This window comes from Limanda limanda, chromosome 22 (assembly GCF_963576545.1).
Source record: "Limanda limanda chromosome 22, fLimLim1.1, whole genome shotgun sequence".
In the NCBI taxonomy this organism is placed as follows: Eukaryota; Metazoa; Chordata; class Actinopteri; order Pleuronectiformes; family Pleuronectidae; genus Limanda; species Limanda limanda.
The window spans coordinates 8,641,040-8,667,730 of record NC_083657.1 but is presented as its reverse complement, the minus strand read 5'-3'; the positions used below and the strand labels follow the sequence as shown (position 1 = coordinate 8,667,730).

The window sequence follows — 26,691 nt, the reverse complement described above, 5'->3', positions numbered from 1 at the left end:
GACACTAATATGTCAGACTTGGCTGATGTCACTCATACTTAGAAGTTGCTGCACTACTTCAAAGTGGATTCATCAAACTTCTTCAACGTTTTCTTTTCTCCCTAACATCCCTGTAAATCTATTTTTATGGTTCACTTGTAGGGTATATTATTAATTCATAATGTTTGATCTGAATTTACATGTTATTTAAAGCAGATGTTTGCTATTTTAATATGTAGTTCTGTGTTGTGACAACTGCGATACCAATACAAACTGTTTCCAACTTGTAAAGCTCGAATGTATTTAGTTTGATCAGAAAACGTAATTATAGAAGATAATGCTCACTTTATGTATGTTTTATACGAGAGAGAAAGTGATTTGGAGATGATAATGATAAGCAGTCATCGGATCAGATTCTAATTAGTTGTAAAATACTCTGTGAAATACTCTACGGCACTCATATATATATGAATACGTGTGCTTCTGGGCCTAAATACGCAAAATGGCAGCGTCCAGATCCAGTATATTTTGCGACGTTTCTGAAAAGGGGTCGGAAATGGAGACCCATACTTTTTTATGATTTATACACGTCTGTGGTGTAGCTTCTTTTGTTGTCTACTTCAGCTAATCTTTCTCTGCTGTCTTTCCAGATACTTTTCTTCCTCGAAGGTGGCTCTGACTTTAGCGGAAGAAGACAGCCCGGGTGTAAGTATAGCCTGAGACAATCCCCAAGCAGGAAGATAACAGTGAACACATCTCCCTCCTCCTCTGTTCTCTGTTACATGAGAAATGTTCTGGCCCAACGCAGGCTGAGTGTTCTGGGAATGAACCGGTGCCCCAGGATTGCAGAAGGCTAGGGGTTGGCTCTCGAGAGCCAAGAGCCTGTCAGTTTCCCTCCCAGTCTTAGCCCTCAATTACTGAATCAAAGGTGAGAGGAAGACCAAATCCCATCCTGTGCCTGGTCCTCATCTCACCCCCGCCAGACCCGACAGGCTATCTCTCCCTGCTTGTTCATTGGCTCTAACTCAAACGCACATGGAGCACAGCTCCTGGGAACCTTGCAAGTGAGCCGCTGGTCGCGCTCCAAAGACGCTTCAAAGTCCATTGCTCTTTCTCAGCAGGAGTGCAGATGGGGTGAGTTCCCAATATGTCCTCACCCCTTCTTTTTCCCACACACTCCCTCACACGTTGCATATATTCCCGAGCCGCTCCAGCATGAATGTGTGCAGATGAGACGTGTCTGTGTCGTTTTCATCCCACATCCGCCGAGTTATCTCCCTGCCTGTCCTATGAAGAAATGCACTTTTTTTTATCTTATTTACTAAACAATTTCCAGGCTTACGGCATAAGTCGCTAGAGGCTTATCCCAGCGGAAAAAACGGCTTCGGTGACAGCTGGAATATGAGGATGACTGACATCACTTGACTGGTTAATGTGAAATGCACACCGGCTGTGAAAAAAGAGCCTCTCTTTTTTTCTCGGGTACGGCATAGATTTAAGCTGGATATTCTCCAGACGATTTCCGCTCTGGATGAAGGGATGAAACGTAAATGTGCTCCAAGTCTCATGAGAGAGGGGGAAAAAAACGTAATGAAACCCAGCCTCAGTGAAGGAAGAGTGATATGGTTTTTGGCAAGTCAAATGTTTGGAGAGAAAATCCATATATGACGCGCCTTGCATAGGCCTGTAATGCTATCTGACTTATCTATGCTTTATTCTTTTCTGCTAGTTTATGTTGTGTTGGTGATCATATGAGTCAAATAATGATAACACTTTGGCAAGGTGGCCCTGAAGTGCAAAATACAAGAAATAAGACGATAACACAACATCTAAACAAGGTTGTCACTGATTGGATGGATGCACTGTCCATGTGTTTTCTTATTTGTTTTGTTTGTCTTTTGTGATTTGCCGTTGTGTTCTGTTGTTGTGTTTTTGCGATTTGCCGTTGTGTGATCTTGTATTGTGTGTTGCCGTTTTGCAGCAGTTTTTTTCTTATTATTTCTGTTGTGTTTTGTTGTATTTTTTTCTTATGTGCCGTTGGGTTCTGCCCTTCAGGTCCACCGTACATTGATATTCAAGTCTCTGATAAAACCTTCATCAATAGTATGGACGATATAAATAAACCCTAAAAGAAACTGCTTGAATTGAACTGTGATTTCCAGTGAAGTGATTGAAGGAAGGAAACGTGAAACAACAGGCAAAGTGAAACGGGATGAAATAATGGGCTCGACACTTCATTCTTGACCTTAGAAACTAGAAGCTGAAACAGTCTCAACTCAAGGTCCACTTACTTGCTTCTTGTGGAGCCCAATTACACAGACCCACACTGAGACGGCTCAGTTGCCATGGAAATGTAGATGTGGGAACTTTTCAAGATGCTGAGCTCTTCTAAGACTTCTCATTCAAATCAGTGCTGATCCTGTTTGTTCGACCTTGAAGTTACAATCGGGAAGATTTCAGCGACGGTTGTTTTGATGATGCCGCTGGTCGGTAATAACGTGTGCGGATTAATACCACACCAGACACAGAGGGAGCCGCTATGTCGGGAGAACAACAAAAGAGGAGCTGGTGTGCTGTATATATTTGTGTCAGATTGAAGTCAAGTTAAAACTGTGCTGCTGGAATCAGTCCTTCATGTATACAGACACTAATTTACTCCGGGAATAGTAGACACTTCCTCACTGATGATAACGTTACATAGAGCTTGTCCAACCATAAATAATGTCAATAATGATAAACAGTGGCCCCTGGGAACCCAGTTACAGGGGGGTTGCAACAACAAACCAAGCATTTTTGTATTTGACAGGGTTGAGAATCACAGAAAGTCGGAACCAGCTTCGGTTCCATAGCAACGGAACAAACTCAGGACCCAGAGCCCCAGAGCAGGAGAGGGAGTTGACCTTGAGTTGAGGTGGTTTTGTCAACTGATTTAGTTCAGAATTCAGTTCCTTATTTATCTTACATTACCTATTTTTTTTATAGTAATGTTCTCATCTTCATTAACCCAAAACATAACTTAGTTTTTTCTTTATTCATCTCTTTATTTCTGATTTACCTGTCAGTCACCTGCTCCATCACCTATCCACCGATCAGATGGTTGCTGTGGAGGATCCAATATACCTCCATTAAAAAAAGTTATGGCAATGGCCCAGTATTTGTTTTGCCAAAGATACATTTTTGTGTGTGAGGGGTGAGGCATTGAACTGTTCAGAGCACCCACAGCAACACTTATCAGCACCTATTGTAAGAAGGGTTTACTTTAGCCAAGAAAGTAGCATTTTAAATGACTTGAACCACTGCACTTAAACTTTATGGACTCTACATTCACAGCAGCGGCAGCAGGGTTGTACCCCCGGTGCACTTTAACATGTCTTATTCAGACCACAGTGGACTCTCTCTGCCGGTCTAATCGGAGCGGAGCGGCTGCACTGTAGCACTGTTTTGAATTCCGGCCGGTTCAGCTCACCTCCACTTTGCAGTGACCCGCGCTCATGACCGCTTCCAGACACCGGCCTGACGCGATGAATAGATTTTTTTAATGGACACCTCCAGCTTTCTTTACCCGAGGCAACAACTGTGTACACACCCCCTTGTTTTCGCACTCCTCTAACAAGCTGCCGAGCTGCACCGCCGAGGAAACGGCTGCTTAAGTGAGAACAATTGATATTTGAGTTAGCGACGTGCTGAATGAGGGAAGCAGGAGAGCTGCTGTGCTGTGATCCAGAGCCAGAAGGAAAAGCGATTTGTTCTCCGACGGCATTACTCAGTGTGTTTATGCTATTAGTTGTTTTTAAGGAGATGATTCAAAACTGTTAAATGGGAATATTTAGCCAAACAACGCTCTGTGTTGTCTCCTGCTACAGTCACTCAGGATGACATGGTTTATTTCTAACCATTCAATCTTTATAAAACAACGTATTCTCCGAAGTAGAGGCAAACAAGTATGAAAGCTGTGTTTGAAAGTCTGTTTTGCATTAGTCCCTCAAAGTAAAAATGTGGAATATGGCCAAAATGGACACTAAATGCAAAAAAGCAGGCTTCCTGTTGCGTTTTTCCAATTGCACCTATAGACCTTTTTGTTTGTCTGGTCATGATACAGATGTGTATCGATTTTTTATTTCATATGTAATGCACTATTGTACAAGTACTGTGGTATCTCACTATTGTACCATAGTGTTTACCATGTTCCCTTAGTAAGAATTATTTAAAATATAACTAATGTACCATAATATGCACCATAGTATTGTTAAAAGCTAAGATGGAATTTGTGTGCATTATAAATAGAATAAAGCTGCTTTAAAACATTTTAAAAACATCGCTTTTAATGATTTTACCTCCTTTTTCTGCTTTTTTAAGATTGTTTATAGCATATTGATAAACAGTTTTGAGGGGGCCCCCCTTGTGACTTTTTTTTGTGTGAGTTTTAAAGAAAAAAGCAAATAATCGTCTTTGTTCAATGCTCGGCCGCTAGTGTCAGGAAAACACCCTGTGCAGACACACACACAGATGGATTTATCTGCCTCACTTGGCTGTGAGAGTTGTTATTTTACAATAAAGCCACAAAAAACCAGCGTCGGTAAGTGCTGGTTTAGTCGAGGAGAGGTGTTGATTGGAGAGCTGCCGTTCGAAAACCACGACAAGTGTTGGAATGAGGGAATCTGATTTTAATCGGCACGGGAATGGGCTGAAAGTATTTGTTTACTCTGATTAAATTAAAACAGTTTTCCCCTGGAATTAATAACTGGCTTGAAAATGCTTCCTTTTACAAATGTCACACTTTGTCTAATTAATCCAGACAATGAACAGTTTTGGAAATATGTTTGTAATTAAAGACTTCTGCTTTTGTTGTGCAAAAATGAAATTGTGTTCTTATGAATTTTTGCTGTTCATTTAGTTGTTAAGTGCACATTTCTTAAGGAAGAATGTTGAATATGGGCTATACAAATAAAATTTGATTGATTGATTGATTGATTATAGATTAATGATAATCTATAATGTTGTATATCCAACTGTAAAATCATCAACACTATGAAAATAGCATTGTTTCCCTGTAATACAATAGAAATAAATACAAACCCACCACTACATTAGACAGTACTGTACTTAGACTGAAGTGCATTGATTTCAGCGCTTCATTCTCTTCTTGTTTTCATTTAGTTTCTAAAATTTCTTCTTTGCTTTGACATCAAACTTTCACTCCCCCCCCCCCCTGCATTTCAATCACACTTCATCTAATTGAACGTGTTCTCTTCTTCCTGTGATTTGTCATCTGAAATGCATTATGCAGCGAAAATTAAATGAGAAAGGCAGTAAAAAGAGGGAAAAAAGAAAAACTCCAGCTGAGTGTTATAAATCTCTTTTGATTAGTCAGATTTCCTCATTAGACATCAGACCGACGGATGTGTACCCAACAGATACTCTTGCTCTTTTGAAAAACTCAGTTTCTATGAGTGCTTTTTTTTCTTGGAATGATGAATGTGCAGGTTTGTCTTCAATCAGGGTCATTTTTATGAGTATGTGTTTGGCTACAGGTTTCAGAATTTACCCACACGTGTGCAAAGTTAGCTCCCGATCTGTTTCATGGCTCCCTCATGCCATGTCCCCTTCAGCGGTGCCAGCTCCATCATTGCCCTTTTAACGAGGTGATATCCAGACACATGGGAGCAGATGTTGCAAAGGAAAACACACTGTGACGTTATTGTGATCGATGCGCGCCTCCCGCCATATCCACTGCATAATTCGGTCGGATGGCATCAGGATAACAACCCGCATTATGTGGAGACAGCTGTCGCCATGGCGCCCGGGCAGCCATCGCCGTGGCTCCCGCCTTATTTCAGGCACAGGCGGGGGAGCCAATTAGGTTGATTTACAGCTCCCCTCTGTCGTCACCACCTTGAATCCCGAGTCTCAGTCCGGCACAGGGAGAGGATCTGATGATGGAGTTGTTTACTGGTGAAATTTAAAGTGATTCTGCTTCACTTGAACTGTGAACTTACTGCAAAAGTTCAATTAATTCTACTGTAAATACTGTATGAATATGTAAGCTTTAATATACGCCCACCCAAGGATATCTATGTCTTGAGAGCGGGAAGCTGTGTGTATTTCTAATTCAGCCTTGAGTGCAATGTCAGTGTGTTTTAACATTATCCAACGCCTTGGGGGTCATATTTATCAATGTATATTAATAATTTCCCTGTTTTCCAGTTTCTATACATTTTCACGAGCCGTGCAGATCATAATATTCTACAGCATCATTAGTGTTATTAGTGAAGCCCACGTTGTGCATACATGAATGTCTTATTTGTTTGAGTTATTCCTGAATTATTTTTCAACAAACACACACAATTTACCAGTGAGTGAAGCGCCGTCCGGTTTGAATTGTGAAAAGTCTATGATGCAAATGAGCTGCAGCGTTTTACTTTCTAAGGTTCAAAAGTTTTATGGAGGAATGATTCAGATGCGGCAGCTGATGAAATGCTGAGGGCGGAATGAAACTGGAAGATGGCAAACACAGGAGGAGGATTCGTGATCGACTGTCGCTGATGATCTGTGCTGCAGCTTTGAAGTGGAGAAAAATAACGATTTGAATTTATTCGCACTTCCGTCAACAGCTCGAGAGAGGTCACAGGGAGCGGCTCCTGTGGAAGTGGAAGAAAGGCGCCATCACAACACAGACGCCTGCAGCTGTACGGTTCACAGAATACGATATGGAACCAGAATGATGTATATGAGACGTATATATATATGTATATCTGCTTTGCTTACGTCTTGTGAAAGAGGGGAAGATTCTATAAGATTATTCTTCTCTGCTCCTATTCATTCAAGATTTGAGATTTTGTGTTTGCAGTTAAATTTGTTTTGTTGGGTTCATGAATAAAATAAACTATGTTCACTTAATAAATCTGGCAATGAGCATTTAATAGGATCAACTCTGTATTTGAATTTTTTTTTTATCACAAATATATATTTTAAATAGATTTAATGTAATATATAAATTTGATGTTAATTTTATTTTTTGTTTCTTAGTTTGGACTTCTATAAAAAAAACTATGAAGGAGTGTCACAATTGTTTTGTCAAATAAAGTAAGTACAAATTATGAAAGTACAAATTTACTTCAGTTCAATAATTATACACTACAAGTATCTGCCTACAAAATATATCTGATGCCTTTATCTTGTGTGGTTTATGAAATTCAGTCAGAATCATCCTGACCAGCAGGTGGTGCTGTTGGTGGTGGTGATGGAGAAAGTGAAAGCTTGTTTCACTTCCGTCCCCAAGAGGAAGTAGCCGTCGCTCGCCTGTGACGCAACACTTGCGCGACGTTCAATCCTAGCAAGTGGCTACATCAAGAGAGCAAATCACCTCGTTGATAAGAACGAATTGCGTCGTTCGGTTTAAAAGATACAAAATGCTGAAGAAGAAATCGAGCGGTGGCGAGAAGAAGAGGAAACACTCGCAGTCTGAAGAGCGACACGACAACAGCGGCCGCAGGAGTACGGGAGCGAATGTGGAGGTGGGAGAACCAAGCTAGCATCATGCTAATCATGCTAATCACATGTACAGTGAATACAGTCATTTATGAAACTACGGGACTTTTTCACATATGTTTGTTTAAATTACAACATTAGGCTCTTTATGTATGTATATATATATTAATTTATTTGTATTTAAGCTCAGTGGAAGGGATAATTCTGCCCTAGCAGAAGCTAACATTTGCCTTTAATGTGTAACAGCTTTGTAAAAAAACCTCCTAGCTGGTGGACCGTGACATCATCGTGTGTGTGTGTGTGTGTGTGTGTGTGTGTGTGTGTGTGTGTGTGTGTGTGTGTGTGTGTGTGTGTGTGTGTGTGTGTGTGTGTGTGTGTGTGTGGTGTGACTCTATTCGTGTGGCTGTAACTACCAAGAAGAACAACGTGCTATGTCCATGCGTTTTCATTTCTATTGAGTTGTCAGAAGAGAAAACACACAAATCCTCAGTCACGTCTCTTTTACTATCTGAGTGTTTATACGAGTTCTACAACTTCATTTATGTAGTCCAATAAAACCTACCTTGTTGATCCAAAGTTCTATACAACACAAACATAACAGTGAATGTATAAACATTTCACAGATATTATCTTTATTAAGATCCCCACCACCACTAATTACTGTAATAACAATTTAGGCACAAAGAAAGGCTATTGAGTAAAGATGTGTTTTCAGATTTCTATTAAAGAGGAGAATCAGGTGATGTCCGGACAGTCCATCAAAAAGCAATCTTACAACAAGATCATAAGATTCACTGACGTGGAATTAAAATATTAACCCTTCTGTGTATGGTGTTAACACATTTACGGACGTATTGATTTCAAATCATTGTCATTTTTTAGGCTTGAGTTTCTTGTGTTCCAAAATTGGACCAAGTTCCGCACTTCATCCACCATTTGTATCAGTAAGAAAAAGCTAGATATCACAAACTCCTCTCAGTATAACACAAGATTAGCATATATCTTGTCAACTTTAGGAACTTGTTAATCTGTTTCCCATTAAACTTAAACGGGTGATAATACTGAAATACATTCATTAAGGGGCGTGCCCTGTATTAGGACTTCTTAAAAGCAGTTTGAATAAAACAAATGATCAGTTAAAGCATTTGATATTAAGGTTTACAGACCTACAGACAATGTCTTTTAACGTATTGTACTGTTTTTTTAAAGGTGACCTCCAAAGATGAATGTGCTGACCGAGAGCTGGACAGGATTGGCAGTGACATTGAGGAGGGGGGGCTGGACCTCAACCTCCCATTTCAACCCATCACTGCCTACGTGGCCGACAGGAAGGAGATGCTGCGGCAGTGTCTCCTCGTGCTGGGGGAGAAGAAGCTGCGCAAGATGCTGCCTGATGAGCTCAAGGTGAGGAAGGGATCTCAGAATATTAGTATGAAGAGAAAATAAAAACATCACTGTTAAATAAAAATTATTTTGTTGTCAATTTATTCTTACTTGTCTCCAACATATATATTTTAAGTGATAAATAATTAAGGCAACGTCCAATGATCAAGCAGCATTTGTCAACTAAAGCTCAGAGATGTATCATAACCAGCCTGAAAAATGGATCATCGTCATTTCAACGGAAACTTTCCAACATGTTTTGCTGTATTTTCAGACATTTTGGTTTGTGGCTCACGAACCCGCTTTCCTGCATTGGCAGGTGCTTTCTTTCAAACTAATATGTTGGCAGACATGTGACAAGCGTGGTCATAGTTTTGCACTGAAATCCAACAGCACTGCTTAAACAAGTTATTGTTCACAGGATTTTAGTTTAGAGGAAATCAAAAACCTCTGTTGGGAGCAACTGGAGCCGATCCCAGAAAGAAATATTTTTCAAATCTTAGCAGGTAAGTAACAACTAACTGGCACATTCTTGTTCTCGAATGTCTTAGCTTAAAACAATACAGTTCTGCAAGCAAAGCATTTCCATTCACCTGAAGTTGTTTATTGTGTCTAGGGGAAGAACTGACATCTGGAAATGGGGATGAAAACACAGAGGAAACCATGGAGAGCCAGTGAGTTACAGTTTTCTGTTACTAAAGGAACCATTTTAATTTCGGAGTAAAATTCCAACTTGTTCTCTACTGTGATTCCTGATGTGTTTATTTTATTTTTCCCATCGAGGCAGGACAGTAATGTAGACTCCACATCTTGCATCAAAACCGAGGACCCGAAGCAAGGTAATTGCTATTCAATCCACAGAAAGAACATTCCTCAGACACTCAATCAGAGAATTCAAAGACAGACAATGATTCAAATGGACCATTGTATAATATTATATATCTGAAATGTCTCGGTGTATTTTCTTCACAGAGGTTGGTGGCTCAGGTGAGGAGAGCGATGTCTTAAGCATAAATGCAGACACTTATGATAGTGACATTGAGGGACCCAAAGAAGAGCAGGGTGTTAAAGCTTTGAAGTTACAGGGCAGCCGTCGGGACGCAGCTGATCCTCCTGTAAACCCCGAGCCAGCTGATCCTCCCGAGCCTCCTCCCGCCGACTCCAAACCAGCCGAAGCAAAGAAAGACATTCAAATCGACATAGATAAAAGCGTCAGTGAGATTTTAGCGATTTCCTCTACTTCAAGTAAAGAGACAGCTAAAGAGGAGAGCTCACCACCGCAGACTGCAGACGTCAGCCTACCAGTTCAAGTCCGACCGGTTTCAAGTGGTGCACCTGCTGCTAGTCAGCCGTCCATTCAACAGCTGGAGCTTCTGGAGCTGGAAATGAGGGCGAGAGCCATCAAGGCTCTGATGAAAGCCGGCGATGGGAAGAAGGTTTCTTCTGTGAAAAATGTCTAACATGGTTTATACTTGTGTTTTGTTTGATTTAATGGTTTCTTTGCACTTTGAAACACAAACTTTACCGATGCTGAATTTAGTTTAGTTTTTGTAAACTAGATTTTTTTTTTTTTTTATTGGTGTTCTTAATGTAAGATCGATGCCATGTTTGCATTATTACTCCATATTGGAATGGTGTGTCAAACTGGTTATTACCTAATTAAAAACAAAAAGCCGTTTTATTCCTGCTCTACTGTCAATGACTTGAAATCCATTCATCCATCATCTATAGTGCTTCTATATTATATTCAGGTGGTTTTTACCCTGGTCAGGTTGCTGAACGTGTTAACAATATCGAATGCTTTTTCCCCCCAGGTCACTAGATGGCAGTATTACCCTGCTGCAGTAAATCTATGGGAGAGCACGAGATATTATTTATTAACTTTCATTATAGTAAAAATAGTCATGGGGAGCATTAAAGTCAAGTAACCAGCTATTGATATTATATATTAATTCATTAATTCAGCAAAGATTTACTCTGCTATGGCAAAAGTTCTCAGTGAGTTTTTAGAGGAAGTGAGCATAAGATTTATGTTATTTTATATGATAACATGTTGGTTTTATTTATTATTAAAGGCAGTAGCTGGTTTTAATGTTGTGGCTGCAGGCTGAGTCCTGGAAGCCAGAACAGGTGGCAGCAGTGTTGTTGAGACGGTATTTCTTCATCGAACACCTGTTTGTCTTGTCGGGCTGGAGCGTGCCTGCACTGCCATCACTTTATTTGCAATGGTGAACGTCTCGGTTATAGCTCAACTTTTTTAACAGTATCTGTGGCCTTGCAGATCGCCCCAAAACTAAACTGGATCACTCACTTTTGGATCTGCCACGTCACTTGAACTTTCAAATGATTATGGTTTTCTTTCATACCTCCATACAGCAACTAGTACCAATAGCTTCTCCTTACCTAATAATGTAGTGAATGAGTGTGTGTGTGTGTAATTACATGCAGATGCAAAGCAAACTAGCTCTCCCCCTCTACCCCAAAGGAGACAATGAAATGTATGATAAGAAGCCTCCTGGATATTTGCATTTAAAAGGGTTATTTCATGGGAGAAGTGAGGGTGCGGAGGGTTAAACGCATCTTTCTTTATGCATTTATGTGCAGTTATCTTTCTGCTCCTTGATGAATTCAAAAGGAAAAACGTCCACTTTGGTAAAAAGGGATACAAACTCTTCTTAAGTGCCTGTGCTGACTGTGATTGCAGAGTATTTATCAGTGTCATTTTACCGATATAAGAATGCCAATTATTATTAAGCATGAGCAGATAAATGGCTTTTTAAAGCAGAGCTCAGAATGATTAGGCTGACAAATGGATTGATGGAACTTGGTGAAACTTGAGGGAGCACTTTTGTGAATTCAAATGAACTCTGGCTGTTTTAAAAATATCGAGGCACGCCGCTTCCATGAATGATGCTATTATCAAAGTCAAAGACGGGGTCGTGCAAAAAAGTTCATGTGCCCACAGATTGAATCTGTTTAATAGCCACACTTTCCCTCAGTGCTGCGGCAGTGATGCTCATCAGGGGTTGAAACCCACGCTTTTGTTTTAGAGTGGGTTTTATGTTCAACTTTTACTGTGTAACTGTCTCAGAAAGTCAACAAATAAACATTGGAGAGCAAATACAAATTCACAAACATTAAACTCTGAATGCACAAGGCTGCAAATGTCAAACCTCAAAAGAAATGTGCAGATTTTAGATTGAGCCAAAGCCCACTGCTTACTACGCTGTTATTTTATTGAGTAGTATTGCATAATACAGATTTATGTGTAAGCTTTGGTCAAGCTTAGTCACAGTCAATTCCCTGCTGCTTATCTTGGGTGTGGTCGTGACGGCAGCAAGTCAAGAGGAGAATTCCCCACGTCCTTCTTCCCAACACCATTCTCCAGCTCCTCCAGGGAGACCCCGAGATGTTCCCATGCCAGATGTGATCTCCTGCGAGTTCTGGGTCTGCTCCAGGGCCTCCTAGCAGTTGGAGGTGCCCAGAAGACCACCAATGGAAGGTATCGAGTCCTTGGACCTTGCCGCCCATCCCGCTTCGACCTCATTCCAACCTGATGTCCGTCCCTACAGATGAAGGACCCACAAGGAGCTGGCTGTAAGTTTTATGCCTGTGTCCCAAACAAGGCAGCTCAGAAGCATCACTGAGACATACAAACCCCTTGATTCTCACAGGTACCACAGTACCACATGTACTTATGCCATAGTAACTGTAGTGTCCTGACACATTGATGTTAGTGTTAAGCACAGCTGCTGTAGTACAGGTGAGGTTTTTACTCGGCTTGTCAGATATTTGGTTACTACTATTGGAACCTGTCACTGCAATTTGAAACTCTAGATGTGACCTAGTGACCACAGGGAAAACTATCGGGTGAGGAACAGGAATTTAAAGTCATGCATTTTTTAAGAACACATGTTTGCATAAATAAAGTAATCCCATTCAAATTCCCTCTGACTAGCCTGTGTTCTCTATGCAGCGTGAAATTAAATTGAACTAACAGCTCGTGCTGACAGGCAATAAATAACTCAGCACCTCTGTAAGGCTAAATGAATTGATTTCCTCCAGCAATGACTCATTGGACACATTTCAGACACCATTTTTTCCCCAACAAAGTAGAAGAGATGTTTAATGTTGGATGTGCTCTGTTTTGATTAAATGTCCAATTCTGTGTTAATGCTAATTACGGTTCCACCGGCAATAATCCTGATTGCCATCTCAACGGCTGCAGAAGCATTTAAATGTGCTGTTTATTTAAATATAGAGATGACTCCAGGAATAGTGGCTAATAATAACTCCTTCGTGGATCTGTGTTCAGCACCGGCCCTGATGCTTCAGACTTTCTGGACTGGATGTGGTGTATAATTTGAATGGTGTTCTCAGTGCAGGCATAATGGATCCTTCTGTGCCCTGTTGAATCCGCTGTCACTGAATGCAGACGAATGGGCGATTGTTGGAGCCCGGTGGCAGGTGTGCGGCACATCTGTTCCCCCGCTCGCTTCCTGTTGCGTGCGTAAATGATTGGCTTCTTCTCAAAGTGCCACGAGCTTGGCAGAACCTCTTTTTGAAAAATGTGAAGTGGGATGTTGCAAGTTTGCTGCTCTTTGGAGAGAGAAGAGCTCCCTTTTTGTTTTGTCAGTCTCACTCCAAAAATCTGTGTGAGAGATTTGAACATTTGATATTCCACTCCAGTGTAGTATCTGCACTCGGAACAGAATTCCTCCCCTCCACTGACTCCTCTGACATCTGACTTTCAGATTCCATGCATGCTCTCCCCACATGGGTCTCTCCCCCTGCAACTTCGGGGCCTGCATTCAAATGGTGCATTAATACCATCAAACAACCATTGAAATTCTGGCGAGTAGACCAGCAAGCCAATAAAAGCCAAATGCTTTTGAAGGATACCGAGAGACGGCGGGCAGGACGGATGACCTCGCACAATCAAATCAGCATAATCAAATGAAATATCCCAATATTACATCAAAGCCAACTCCAGTGCTGCAGCGACATGATCAACAAGCTCCATCCTCGGGGTCTCGGTGCTTTCTCCCCCAGATCCCGGGATAGATGGGCCAGAAATAAATATATTTGACATCTAATGGAGACGGTTCAGTGCATGTGTAATGTGGTGTTGGTTTTAAATGTTCATGGAATCCATGGTTTATCTTCAATCAGTAAACATGAGTGATTCCCACTGAAATGAGTATGCACACTGCAACCACATCTATGATAGTACACAGCAGCCCTTTGAGAATTTAGGGCGATAGCACCCTGAAGCCATAATTAATACAAAAACTCTGCAAAAGAGAAGCTTTCATGTCTTTTAAATGGAGTATTATTTAAAAGTCGACATAAACCTCAAAGAAATACCACTGAAAAAATAAGAAAAACATTGCTCAGCCAGCTTCCTCTTATTTCCTGTTTCCTTCTGTCACATCTTGGGGGCGTTAGCCAGCATCGTCCCTGTGATGCATTGATCCTTTGTATGTGCAGTCCTACTGGGTTTAAATGTCAAAATGCACTATAACAGAGCAACTAGCATCTCTTAAATATGCACGTTATTATATGTGAGTCAAACCTCAGTATATCAGAAAAACCTAGTCGACATTTTTCAATTTGGCATTCCCCTCATGAGAGTATGGCCTTATATTTTGGGGGAATGTACCTCGAGAAAAAAAGGGAGCTGAAAAGGGATAAATATGTAATAAATGTTGTGCTGACGGCAGTTAAAAGGGAATTGATTATCCTCTAAGAGAGTCTAACTGTAACAACGCTCAAATATACACTGGCCAAAGTGACAGTATATTTTCTTTTGTAGACTGCAGCAGTTTGAAAACTAGTAAATCAATCTGTCGCAGGAGATATCACTGCTTCTCCACTGAGAAAATGTTGGACCAGCTTCAAAATTACTTCAGTTGGTAACATACTAATTAATTTATCATTTCAAATTAACATGATATATTATTTTAGTTGGTTGACAATGTTTTGTTTAAAACATGTGTGCGTACTTGCGTGTATTTAGATGCATTCATAAAGTAACCTTTTTTATGTTAGTTTGACATTGAACACTTATAAACAATAAATCAAAAAAAGCATAAATTACAGTAAAAAAACACTCTATTTCCAATTTCTTTAAACCAAACCACACTTATTGTGATGCTCAGCTTTAACCAGCTGCACAGTCCCAGTCCCAGCTGTCCCATGAGCAGCTCTGGACCAGCAAAGCGTCCCCCAGACACATGATGCATCACGCCACGCAGCCCTGGTAACTCAAACTTTTTTTACGACGCTCGGTGAAGACGACACCATTTGCGCTCGGGCTGGAAGACATTGAACTGTCAAGATCCCTGCGGGGCGCCATTTATTTATTTTCATTTGGATGATTTATTTCCCACAAAAGCACGAACAGGACTGAGCCGAGTAAATTACTTTTGTCAAACTTGTGATAAAACTGTCAAATTGCTCCCCACCACCAGCTGGCAAGCAATTGTATGACATAAGTAATTGTCAAAAGCAATGTCAAGAGAGGGGGATATTGCTTGGTGGGTTTCTGCTCGTCTTCCCATCAGGGTTTAACATTCCTTGCCTTCCTTTAATGGGCTTGTTGTGTGTTTTAACTACATTGCAGCGTGTTGCTCTTTAGGGAAAAACCAAACAGCAGCACAGATTAGGGTTGCAAAGGGGCGGAAAGTTTCCGGTAAATTTCTGGAAACTTTCCATGGGAATATTAAGCTCGGGAATTTTGGGAATTTTGAAAAAAAAAGAAAACTATGCAAATTAAACGCTGAGCAATAAAAACATCATTCAAAACTCTATTTGGAAGATGTATGGAATGCAGCACACACTGCACTTTGAATTTCAACCCTCCACTGTGCATTATTCCATCACATGCACAGATAACTCCCAGCATCCTTCAATCTACAGCAGGGCTATTGAGGCCTGCTGTAGTGTGCAGGACTAGTCAGGTATAAGTTTCGATGATATTACTCGGGGAAAAAATATTAGCATGCTTATTGAGGATTGTTCATCTTTTCATCCAGCCTATTTCAATGAATTTATCCATCAATTGACATTTCACCCCATCCAATGTAGAAGGAAAGGCTGTGTACATTTGCAAATACTGTGCAAAGACCTATGTTAAGAATGACACAACGATGCAGAAGCATATAGTCAAGTGCCCAAAGTTTCCTCAGGGCTAAAATCAGCCTATGACACAACAAAATGTTTATATTTATGTCTGTATATGACAAGGTAAATACAGTTAGTATAAATTACCAACAACATTTCCAGTTTATTCCAGTTAATTCCCATTAATTCCCTTTAATTCCCGTATATTCCCGTATATTCCCGTTATTCCCGTTAATTCCCATGGAAAGTTTCCAACTTTGAATATTCCCGGAATTTTGCAACCCTAGCACGGATAGAGACAAAGTGAGTTTTTTTGTTGGTCTTTTGTTGTTTCTGACAGAATCTGTTGGGTTTTGTGTCCGGTGGCACCGCTCTCTGTCCTCCCCTCCTCCTCTCTCTGGTTCAGAAACAACACGTAGGCCGAGTGTAATTTATCACTTTTCATTGAGAGCTGATCTCAGCAAGCCCGTCAGGTTCCCTTAAGCTCTGCCGTTATGAAAGGTAATAAGTCAGACATATGGAGCCGTCGCCGCAGCTCTTCCACGACGAGCATGAGTCACACGACCAACAAAGCTGTGCCCCCGCGCTCGCCACTTCAAGTCCCAACATCCATAATCTCCTCTTCTTCATCACATCATGTGAACGGCTGCGCTATTTCAGCTCCACTTCTTGACAGCCAATTAAGCAGCCACTGTCTGCCGCCCGCTCCCCCCCCCCCCCGATCTGATTGCCGATCCCTCGCTCTGATTGTGAGGGGCTGTACAGAAACAGCACTTTTGCAACTTAAATGGCATTTTGATGTGAAAATAATCAGGAGAAACGGCCGTGACGGAGGGAATCGAGTGATTCCAAGTGTTGCTGGCTGTAGTTTTTTAAATACATAAATATATCTTGAATCAGGGGAAGGTGTTTAATGTGATCTCAGCAGAATATCTGCTTCCTCCAGTCGCTTCACGCTCAGTATATGAGGTTGAAGCCTGGAACAAAGATTAATACTATCAGCTATGTTTACTAAACAGTATCAAAAATGTATTCCAACCTATACGCACTTACAAGACCCAAAGGAAAACAATCCATTAAACCATTATATGTAAATCTATATAAAACAACAGCACATTTTTAAATTGTACACCATAATAAAAAGTTCTGTTTGTTTGTTTTTACATCTCCTGAGATTACTGAGTAACAGTCTTTTAAAGGTTAACGCCATTTTCTATATATATCTGGATGTATTATCCTTAATTTTCTGTTTTCATATCTCCCTAAACAAAGCGTTGTGGTTTCCAGTAAAACAAAAGATATTAAACTAAATTAAACTGATTGCTTTGCTGTGCCTGTATTGGGCATATTGAGAAAACTTGTATAATGTTATGTTATATTGTATTAAATTACATTCTAATATAGTCGGAAATACCATCTATTCTCCTGAGTGGTAAAATTGAGTAAATTACATGCAGTATAAAGATCTGAACCATTTTTAATTTCAGCATTTGGTCACCGTCACACAGATTTGGTTTATCCTAATTAGCTCACTAGTCTTAGTGGAGTTTCTCTGTGAATATGAATAATGCCCTTTTGAGATATGGATATGTACGTTTCTTTGTAAAACTGTGTTTTCCACACAATCCAATAACTGCTGTTAGTTTAAAAAGTGCATTTTGAAGAAAAAGTAAAGTACTTAAGGTTGGAATGAGAAACTGTCCACATCTTCCTCCACGTTAAGACCCACATTCCACATAGAGGAGTAAAGTAGGAGCTGTGAACTGGGCATGATGATTCCTGTGTCCTATATATAATGCTTATTTTGCTCAGTTTATTAATGCACCTCTCCAGATCCTTTTGGGACTGAGGTCCTCATATCACCGATGTTAAAGCGGGCACACATTCAACGTGGGACAGATGTTAAAATGTCACCCCTCTCTTGTACCTCAGCAGGAACAGGTGTTGCCGGACCTGCTGTTCGATGGAGTCGGCGCCGTGCCGGGACACGAGGTGGTCGTGTAACTCCTTGTTTCCAGTGGCTGGAACCTGTGGACCTGCTCCAACTCCCCAGGACCTGCACATCCTGCCTGCGGCGGTAAGTCTGCAGACAAAGTGATGTTTGTTGATGCCCCCTGCTAATAATTCAGCGGGAAATGATGTTGAAACGTGTCTTCACTACAACCAGAGAACACAACCATACTTGAGCAAAAAAAGAATGTCAGCGTGGAATGGATTCGCACTGTGTCCCACGGCTTTGGAAACAAACTGTTTGTTTGTCAGTGGCTAAATAGTTCAGCACACTAATAACGGTTTCTCAGGAATTAATCAAGGTGAGCTGGAAGTGACTGGAACATAAATTAACATTCCCTCGCCACTCGGTTTAATCTGGTTCCGTCCCCGAACTAATCAGGAGCAGGCGACGCAGCCGCGGCACGACTTCACAACCGAGCGTCGGCGCCATTTTTCTTCCCCGAAATGAACCGACTGTCACTTTTTTTTTCTTTTTCTGCGATTAAAGGTCGCGTGGAAGTGATGAGTCGCTTCAAAAATCAACATCCTGAAACCCAGATCCATCATGAGTCATCCTGTATTCACTGCAAAGGTCCACCTATCATGGTGCTCTTCAATATTGATATCACCCACCTCAACCTGCTCCGAGGTGACTCATTAGTCATCGCGGTAATGATATGTCATAAAGAGAGGAACCGGTGTTCTTGATGAAAGTGATGACTGCGGTTTTTAGACTGTGATGCAGCGCGTGTCCGTTCAGAGTCCTCCACCCCCCCCGTCTCTGTTGTCTCTGCTCCCCGGAGGTAAACAAACCACGTCCTGTCACCGAGAGTTTACCTCCGAGCCCTTTAAAAAATGCATTTTAAATAGCGGGGGGAAGTCACACCAGCCATGTAGGACGTTTCATCAAAAGCTTTATCATCCTTAATCCAGAGGCCTTTACAACGGGAGCAGGGATGACACGGTAATCAGAGGCGAGCAGGCCTTCCAGAATAAATGGCTCCCAACAGCTGAATATGTGAAACAATCAGGCGGAGGCTACTGTTTGTACTTAACCTCATCACCGCTCCTCGTTCAGGTGATGGAGGACACGGGTGCTGAGGTGAGGGGGGGGGGGGGAGGGGCTGCTCGGGGGGCTGTTTGTTATTTTCAATTTACGCTTGACGGAAAGAAGCAGCAGTTTGAGTTCAGCGGAGATAATTGCAGCAGTTGGTTTTTAGGTAATTATGCGCCGGAGTTGTTTTGTTTTACAGGTTAGGACTTTGTTTTGTTGGCCGCGAGTATCCGCTATTTCCTAAAACGCCTTCCCCCCCCCCCTGCCCAGACTTGAATTATTGATTAAGAGTGATCTGGACGGTGATGTTGTGGATATTACCGGGGGACAGTAATTCCATCTATTTAGTTGTAAATACTATAATAATATGCATTGGACGCACTTTTATTGTCTAATCACAATAATTCATATAAATATACATTGGATATAATGATTATAGTTGCAAAATAGTGTTTTGGACGTTTTGAAAGGTTGTACCCCCCTCTCATATGGCTCACAGTGGTTTGTTCCACAGAGCCAGGTGACAGGGGCACAGCGGATCATGAGGACCCTTGATGCCATCACCAGCAGGTTCCTCTATTCATTATCCAGACTAGGAATAAGGATTTCCTATATATCAATATAGAAAAGAATAGAAAAGTAAAGAAATATTTTATTTGAAAAACAAAACTGAAAAAGCTTTAAATTCGACATCTGGAAGTGATGCACGTCCAAGTTAAACAAAGAGCTCCACACATCCCGGGCACTGCTGATGTCAGATTCAAGGTTAAAGTTTGGCCAGATTGCAGTGTTTTCGCTCTGGGGCGGAAATCTTCCCCCAAAAGCTTCACCAAAGTGATGTGTAAGTGTCTGTTTCTGTAATGGGCTACGCCACGGGAGCGTTTCCATGGTAACGTGGCGAAGGCGCGAGTACAGCTCAATGCCGCTCTCTGGGGAGTATCTGGGAAGCTTCTGCTTAGTGGGAAATGATGATAATAGCACAGAGTGTTGGATAAAACTCAAATGGGGGAAGACTCGCCCCTTCATATTGCAGAGGAAGGAGACCACATCCATCGTCCTTTGCTGGCTTTTTTTGGGACCAGTTTCCCTAGTTACCGTCTCATACCGTTTGTCTCATTTTCATTTTTATTGGACGTATTGTACGTCGTTAAGGAAGAAAGATGCCGTTGCCGATGTCGTGTACTCACTAGAGTAAACGACTTTAGCATGTGTTTAAATAGAATGACAGGCGGATATATATGATGCTTATTTTCGAGACTCTCAGACACTCTCAGCGAGGCCTTCAGTTGTTTATTTAAGTAGGTATTTCCTTCTTTGGAAGGACCTTTGACCTAGGGAATAACCTCTGTCCAGCAAATGGATAGAGGTGAAGGGAAGATCGTTGACCAGTGTGTTCTCATCTTCATGTACTAAACACGTCCTTATTAGGAGGCCTTGGGTGAGATGACATGTTACCCAAAGTCGTGGGTGGAACTAACCTCTCTATATAATGTGTGTTTGACCATGGCCTGTCAGACTTCACCATTTGGCTGTGTGATTTCTCCGAGTTCTAGAGCTTGTCTTGACCTGTACTACTTTGTGTAATAAACATTGGTATACTTGTAAGTACTTCACCGATCATGTCCTATACAAACCCAGCCGTAGAGCTCAAGCCCTTTCAGGGCTTCACCTATTCAAATGTACAAAAACGCCTATTTAATTGGGAATGCTTGAGCTTCATAGACTTGTCTCATATTTTATTTTTGTTTATCACCTTCCTTGTTTTCTCGATGTGTAGCGTGACCTTCTGCACAAAGTTATTCTGGTAATTATTATTATTATTTTTCTGTTGGTACCTGCTGGCACAGAGCTCTTAGGAAGCAGCCGCCTCAGCCTTCGAGTCTGTTTGACCCGGTGACTCCTCTCACAGTGCGAAACCTCCGCTCCAATCAGATCCCTGTTTACACCCCAGCTGCTCTCTGTTGCTCTCCCCCCCCGCCGCCCATGTGTGCACACGTGGTCCCGAGTTGTGGGGATAAAACACAGCGTTGTATTAGATCACAACTGTGCATAAATTACATCCACGGCGCGGAGAAATAACTGAAGACTGAAGCTCTTTGGAGTCGAAAACGTCACATTAATTTCCAACACATTACCCCCCTGCCTGAAGTCTTAATGAAGAAGCCCATTAGGATGTCATACCTGCTTACTTGTGAGTTTTTGTGGAAAGTTTATTTGATATGTCTGAGTCAATTACCCAAAGTCTTTGTGATAAGGAACTGCTCAGCCGACCTGAACCCCGGTTCTACTCTGGGAGCACTTGGATATTTTCTACACGGCTGTGCTTTGAATAATTTCCAGGCAGAGATTCTTTCTTGGCAGCGCACTTTATTTCCCCCCCCCCCCAGCCAGTTTAAAGGTTTTGTCCTTGACGTCTCTTTGCAAAGTGGGTGCAACTGATTCGAAGTTAAGATTTAAAGATCAGTTTTAAGAGGAGCCTGGGCTTCTTTTTTCTAGAACCTGCACACAAACAGGCCGACAGGAGGAGGAGCCAAACGTGCCGTTGAGTTATAGACCAATGACTTTCAAACAGACCAAAAGGTAGAGTTGTGGATATTACTTGGGGACATTAATTCCATCTATATAGTTGTAAATACTATAATAATATGCATTGGAAGCACTTTTATTGTCTAATCACAGTAATTCATAAAAATATACATTGGGTATAATGATTATAGGTGCAAAATAGTGTTTTTGACGTTTTGAAAGGTTGTACCCCCCTCTCATATGGCTCCCAGTGGTTTGTTCCACAGAGCCAGGTGCAAGGGGGAACAGCAGATCATGAGGACCCTTAATGCCATCACCATCAGGTTCCTCTATTCATTATCCAGACTAGGAATAAGGATTTCCTATATATCAATATAGAAAAGAATAGAAAAGTAAAGAAATATTTTATTGGAAAAACAAAACTGAAAAAGCTTTAAATTCGACATAAGGCATAAACCAATATATACGAGACTATGAATAATTTAAGATATGAGTGTGATTTGCTTGTTATTGCACAGAAGAGATAATGCACTTAACATTTTGTTGAATTGGTAGAGATTAGAGTTTTGATGGCCTCGAGAAACAATTTATTAAACACACAATCATCCACCCCTGAGCTGAAGCTTGAGTATCATGATCTTAAGTCCAAACTTCCTATATTTCCCATAATGCAACTGGAAAGCATCTTTCACAAACGCTCTTTCCGTCTGTCGGTTTTGTTTTGTCATCACTGTTTCGCATGCTGAGTAGTATTCATGAAATTATTTTGATCTGTAAATGCGTAACACTTCTCAATAACATTCACTCTTGTGTTGGTTGATATAATGGACAGTAAAGTGCTGTTGTGCAGTGTTCAGACAGATTCACTAACACAATGGCTAAAGATTACATCCTCTGTAAAACATACGAGGAACATACGTGGACATTGTTGCACGTTGTTTGCTTTGAGTTGTTGCTTCAAGCGTCCAACTTGTATTTGGACTCCATCGCTGTCACTTCCATGTGTCGGCGTTCTCACTGTGGAGTTTGTCTCTCTGTGGACGCCGAGCGTTTCATGTCCTCCTCACACACGTTGCCGCAGCTCTGGGACAAACAACCGGATGAGTGACTAAGAAAACAATTCCCCAGGATATGCATGTTGTCTCGCTCTTCCTCCCGCTCGTGCTCGCTCTGTGCGTCTCCGGGGCTGAATCACATTTCTCTTGCTTCCCTCCAATGTGTCTCTGTCATGTATAGGTGCATGGGCAGGCATACCACCACACACTCACACACAGACACACACAGACACACACACAGTCTGACAAATCCCCCCTTCTGCCAAAAAGTCGATAAATAAATGCATTGTCTCTTCACTTTCTGCTGTTGGCATCAGCCTGTCTAAATTGTCTGAGAAGGCAGTGGAGTGTGAAATTGAGTTCAGAACTGTACGCTGTGTGAGGGGGCACAAGATGAGCGTATGTTTGCTTATTTATTCATATTGCAGCTGCATTCAGCAGCGGCTTTTGCAAGAAAGGGTCAGTTAAACACGTGGAGGTGTTGTATGTGGAAATTTGACACGTTTAAAAGGAAGAGGCTTGGGCAGTGGCATTTTGCCATCGCACAGGGAGCAATAGGTTATCCATCCCAGGGCTAAATGAAGCTTTAAAGTGAAAATGTGCAGCAGCGTCGCGTCTGGTGAGTTTCTTCTTTCTGCCGTCCCTGTGTGCTGTGAACCAGGATGACTTCCTTTTGACAGTCGCTATCATTTGTTCTAAATGCCATCCACACCGAAGCCCAGTAGTTGCATACAAAGCAAAAAGGTAATTTTACTTGAATCACTAGGTAGCGATTGAATAAATTCACAGTGATTTGCTCTCCCCTATTTCTGAAAAGATGAATTCCCCTCTCAAAGCCAAAGAGTTCATGCGAGAATAATAGCACCTGCCCACACTCATTTGCCAAGAACAAATGATTTTGCTTGAGAATGTAACTTTTGCGCCGCTTTCCCGAGATTTAATCAGAGGTATTACGCAAACCTTCCCTTCCTCAGCTCTTTTCTTGCCAGTCTGTGATGAATGTGTTGTTACCGGATGATGTATGTTTATAGATTGCCGGGGATAACCGCTGTTTTGAAGAGTTATGGCTTCCCCTCACATCACAGAAAGTGCTTCTGTGCGAAAATCATTCAGGGATTTCAGGTTTGTCTCTCAATTTCACTGAGCACAGAACATGATAGATGTGCATTTGTTTAAAGACAAAACACAAAGCCTAAACTTTGTTTCCAGAGTTTTTGGACCAGGCATTTTGAATGTCAGTGTCTGTCCGTCCGTCCGTGTGTCGTGTGTTCTTTTTAAGATGAGCTGCAGTGGTGGAGGTGTCCTTCACTGTCACCAGAAGCCCCAGTACAGAGGTCAAGCCCTCAGACGGTTTTATTCTAGACTGACAGAAATTGTAATTGCAGCATAAATCCCATCAAAGTCTTTGCATTCTCAGCATTACCTGTACGAACTGCCCAGAGGTCATCTGATAGCCCGGACTCCATTTCCTGCACCGCTCATCCCTCTGTGACAACAGCGCATTGCATTTGGCTGATTGGGAAATGTGTTCCAGAGAATTAGAAATTGGAAATAATGTCTAAGTACAAGTAATTTGCAACAGCAAAAGGGTTTTGAAGGAAAATTAATTGCGACTGGATTACGTTTTCAATTAACGCAATGAGGACATGCTAATTCATTTAATTTATGTATTTGGAAAGTTGCAATTATGCTGGTGCTGAACATAGGAGTAAAATGTTGATCACAGTTGATGTATTTGCCTTTCTGTAGAACATCTGATTGTGCAGTGCAGGATCTCCTGATAAGATCATTTACAATTAACTAATACAAATATTGCTTTTTAAAGAGAGTAATACTGTAGACGTAGTGTTAACTGAATCCATCTGTACCCTTTGAACAGTTTACTTTTATTTTGTGTGAGACTAAACGCTGGGACGACAGGTTTCCATTGCTCAACAGAAATACATTTTCCTTTCTAATTCCTTCTGTAGTTCACATCCACCTCCCGGCTGTGTCTTAAACCTTGATAAGGCGTGTGACCATGTCTGTATTGAAAACAGCTCACTTTATGTTAATCACAGCACCCTGAGGACATATTGGCCTATTATCTACTTTAAGCATCTGCACTCATTAAATGAGTAAATACACAATTACTGTCACAGTAATTAATATGCAATTTGGCCTCGCCCTTAATTTTCAAACCTCATTTCAATGTTACCGCAACACAAATTGTTTCATACCATACATGTTGTTTGGCCTTTTCTGGAATGCAAAGTCATTTTAATGCGGTTAATTGTTATTGAAAACCCCCCCTTCATTCGGCTCGCTAATGCCTGTGACTGTTTCATTTCCAGAAACCGTCACGTTGAAGGGAAGCTCTGCTCTTGACGGGCTTGAAGCCTGCTTGTGAGGCCTGACCTCAATAGAGGAGGCTTCTCTTTCAGCACACGGCTGTTTAATATAGATTATATTTTTGATTGATCTCATCAGCTCGCAAACATACGGTGCTGTTAGTGTGAGAGAAATCGCCGTCAGCTTCCCAGCAAAGCTCCACCTGTAAATGTCAGACAATCTCCAAAACGACTGTCGGCGATTATTCTAGCGGCGTAACCTTTTCTATTTTTCCTTCGACTTGACCACATGCTGAACTAACACATGGCTGCAGAAAAGTAGGGAAAGGGCGTCAGTAGGTAATTATCACTACATCCCAGCTAACTTTCTAAATTTAAAATCCGTGTTTGTCTTGTTTCTAGCGTCTCAGAGTCGGTGAGCTCCATCGGCTCCATTGTGCCATTAAACCGGTGCCTGCTCGCAACTCCCCACGAAGTTTACTCCAATCAATATTTCAGTGCTGAATGGCAAGTTCGTCGTTAAACAAAAATAATTTTCTTCGACAACCTGTGCAAGCGTTAAGCCAGTGAGACGAGGGCTGTCCCCCTCAGAGCCCATTAAAAGGCTTTTAATGAAGGCAGAGTGGAAGGCAGCCGTGGACCCCCCACCAGCTTTTGATACAATGCACTGTCACCTCATTAAATCCTGATGATGTTCACTGTATCTCTGGACAGTTGCGAGACCCATGTGTTACTCTGCAGACGCTCAGCCGCCGGGGGGGGCACTGCCGGGGGGGCGGCTGAGGAGTTACGGGTACCAGCTGGACTTGGCACCACAGCTTGGCCCTAGACAGTGATAATGGGCTCGCTGCTTCTTGTTCACATCACATGCTTTGTCACTTTAAACTGCTCCGTAATGGCCTTTATGGGCTTCCATGAATTGTGCAATAAAGAGAGGCGTGGAGGCAACCCGAACCGAATAGTAAGCAACCACGGGAACTGTGCTAAAGAGGGTCTGCGTCGCATTTGAAAGGTCGCAGGTTTGATTAACTGTGCTGACATTGTCTAATGCGGCGGTGCTCCATCTTTTCTCCGTCATACGTCCCACATTTCGCCCGAGTTAATGATGTGCAAATGAAGAAAATTTGCTTCGGGTCTATGCACCAACAGAGACTTATCATAGTTTGGATTTTGACTTTGCTTGTCGGAGCCCAGTAGCTAAAATGTGAAGAAATTATAGCGAACAACACAACGACAACAATCTGATTTAAAAAGCAGAGGCTTCAGTGATTGACACAGCAGAGGTGAGATGTGTTTTAGGTCCAGGCGACTTTTTTTTAGCAAAGCTCTATTAACGGCTTTCTGCTTAAGTGCTATGACTTCTGGTAAATGCAAGAAACCGAAAACCAGACTGTTTCTGGAACCAAAATCTTGTCTTTCGCCCACGATTCTGCAGATTTAATGCAAAATCTGATCAGTAACCTCAAGACTTACTTAGGAAACTTTGTTAATTAACTAAAAGCAGGTGTCATGTATGATTATAAAAGTTAGAATCATTTTGTCTGGCTCCCATTTACAAAGTCAAGAATGACTTCTGTGCCCGAATTAGTAAGTGTTGATTGCAGAAATAATAAACTTCCATTGAAATTAGACAGAAAAAAAACAAAAGCACTCGGATATTAGGATTAACGTGATTCTCTCCTCATTTCACAACAGAAGAGAACACTAATGCAATTTAAATACAATTTCCTCTCGCCTTCCTCTGCAGTGCAGAAAAAAG

The 26,691-nt window shown here is 41.6% G+C and overlaps 1 protein-coding gene across 1 annotated transcript; it reads left to right on the top strand.

The window, feature by feature from the left end:
* The first annotated feature begins 7,307 nt into the window (after nucleotides 1–7,307).
* LOC132996006 (caspase activity and apoptosis inhibitor 1) lies at nucleotides 7,308–10,531 on the top strand. Its single transcript, XM_061066297.1, has 6 exons — nucleotides 7,308–7,493; nucleotides 8,677–8,871; nucleotides 9,272–9,356; nucleotides 9,467–9,524; nucleotides 9,634–9,689; nucleotides 9,823–10,531. Exons 1-6 carry the CDS (start codon nucleotides 7,389–7,391, stop codon nucleotides 10,308–10,310), a joined length of 987 nt encoding a protein of 328 aa, XP_060922280.1. The 5' UTR covers nucleotides 7,308–7,388; the 3' UTR covers nucleotides 10,311–10,531.
* Nucleotides 10,532–26,691: the final 16,160 nt, after the last annotated feature.

Coding starts and splice junctions, on each gene's coding strand:
- LOC132996006 (XM_061066297.1), top strand. CDS start 7,389: ATGCTGAAGAAGAAATCGAGCGGTGGCGAGAAGAAGAGGAAACACTCG. Junction 8,872..9,271: donor TGCTGCCTGATGAGCTCAAG/GTGAGGAAGGGA, acceptor TATTGTTCACAG/GATTTTAGTTTAGAGGAAAT. Junction 9,357..9,466: donor TATTTTTCAAATCTTAGCAG/GTAAGTAACAAC, acceptor TATTGTGTCTAG/GGGAAGAACTGACATCTGGA.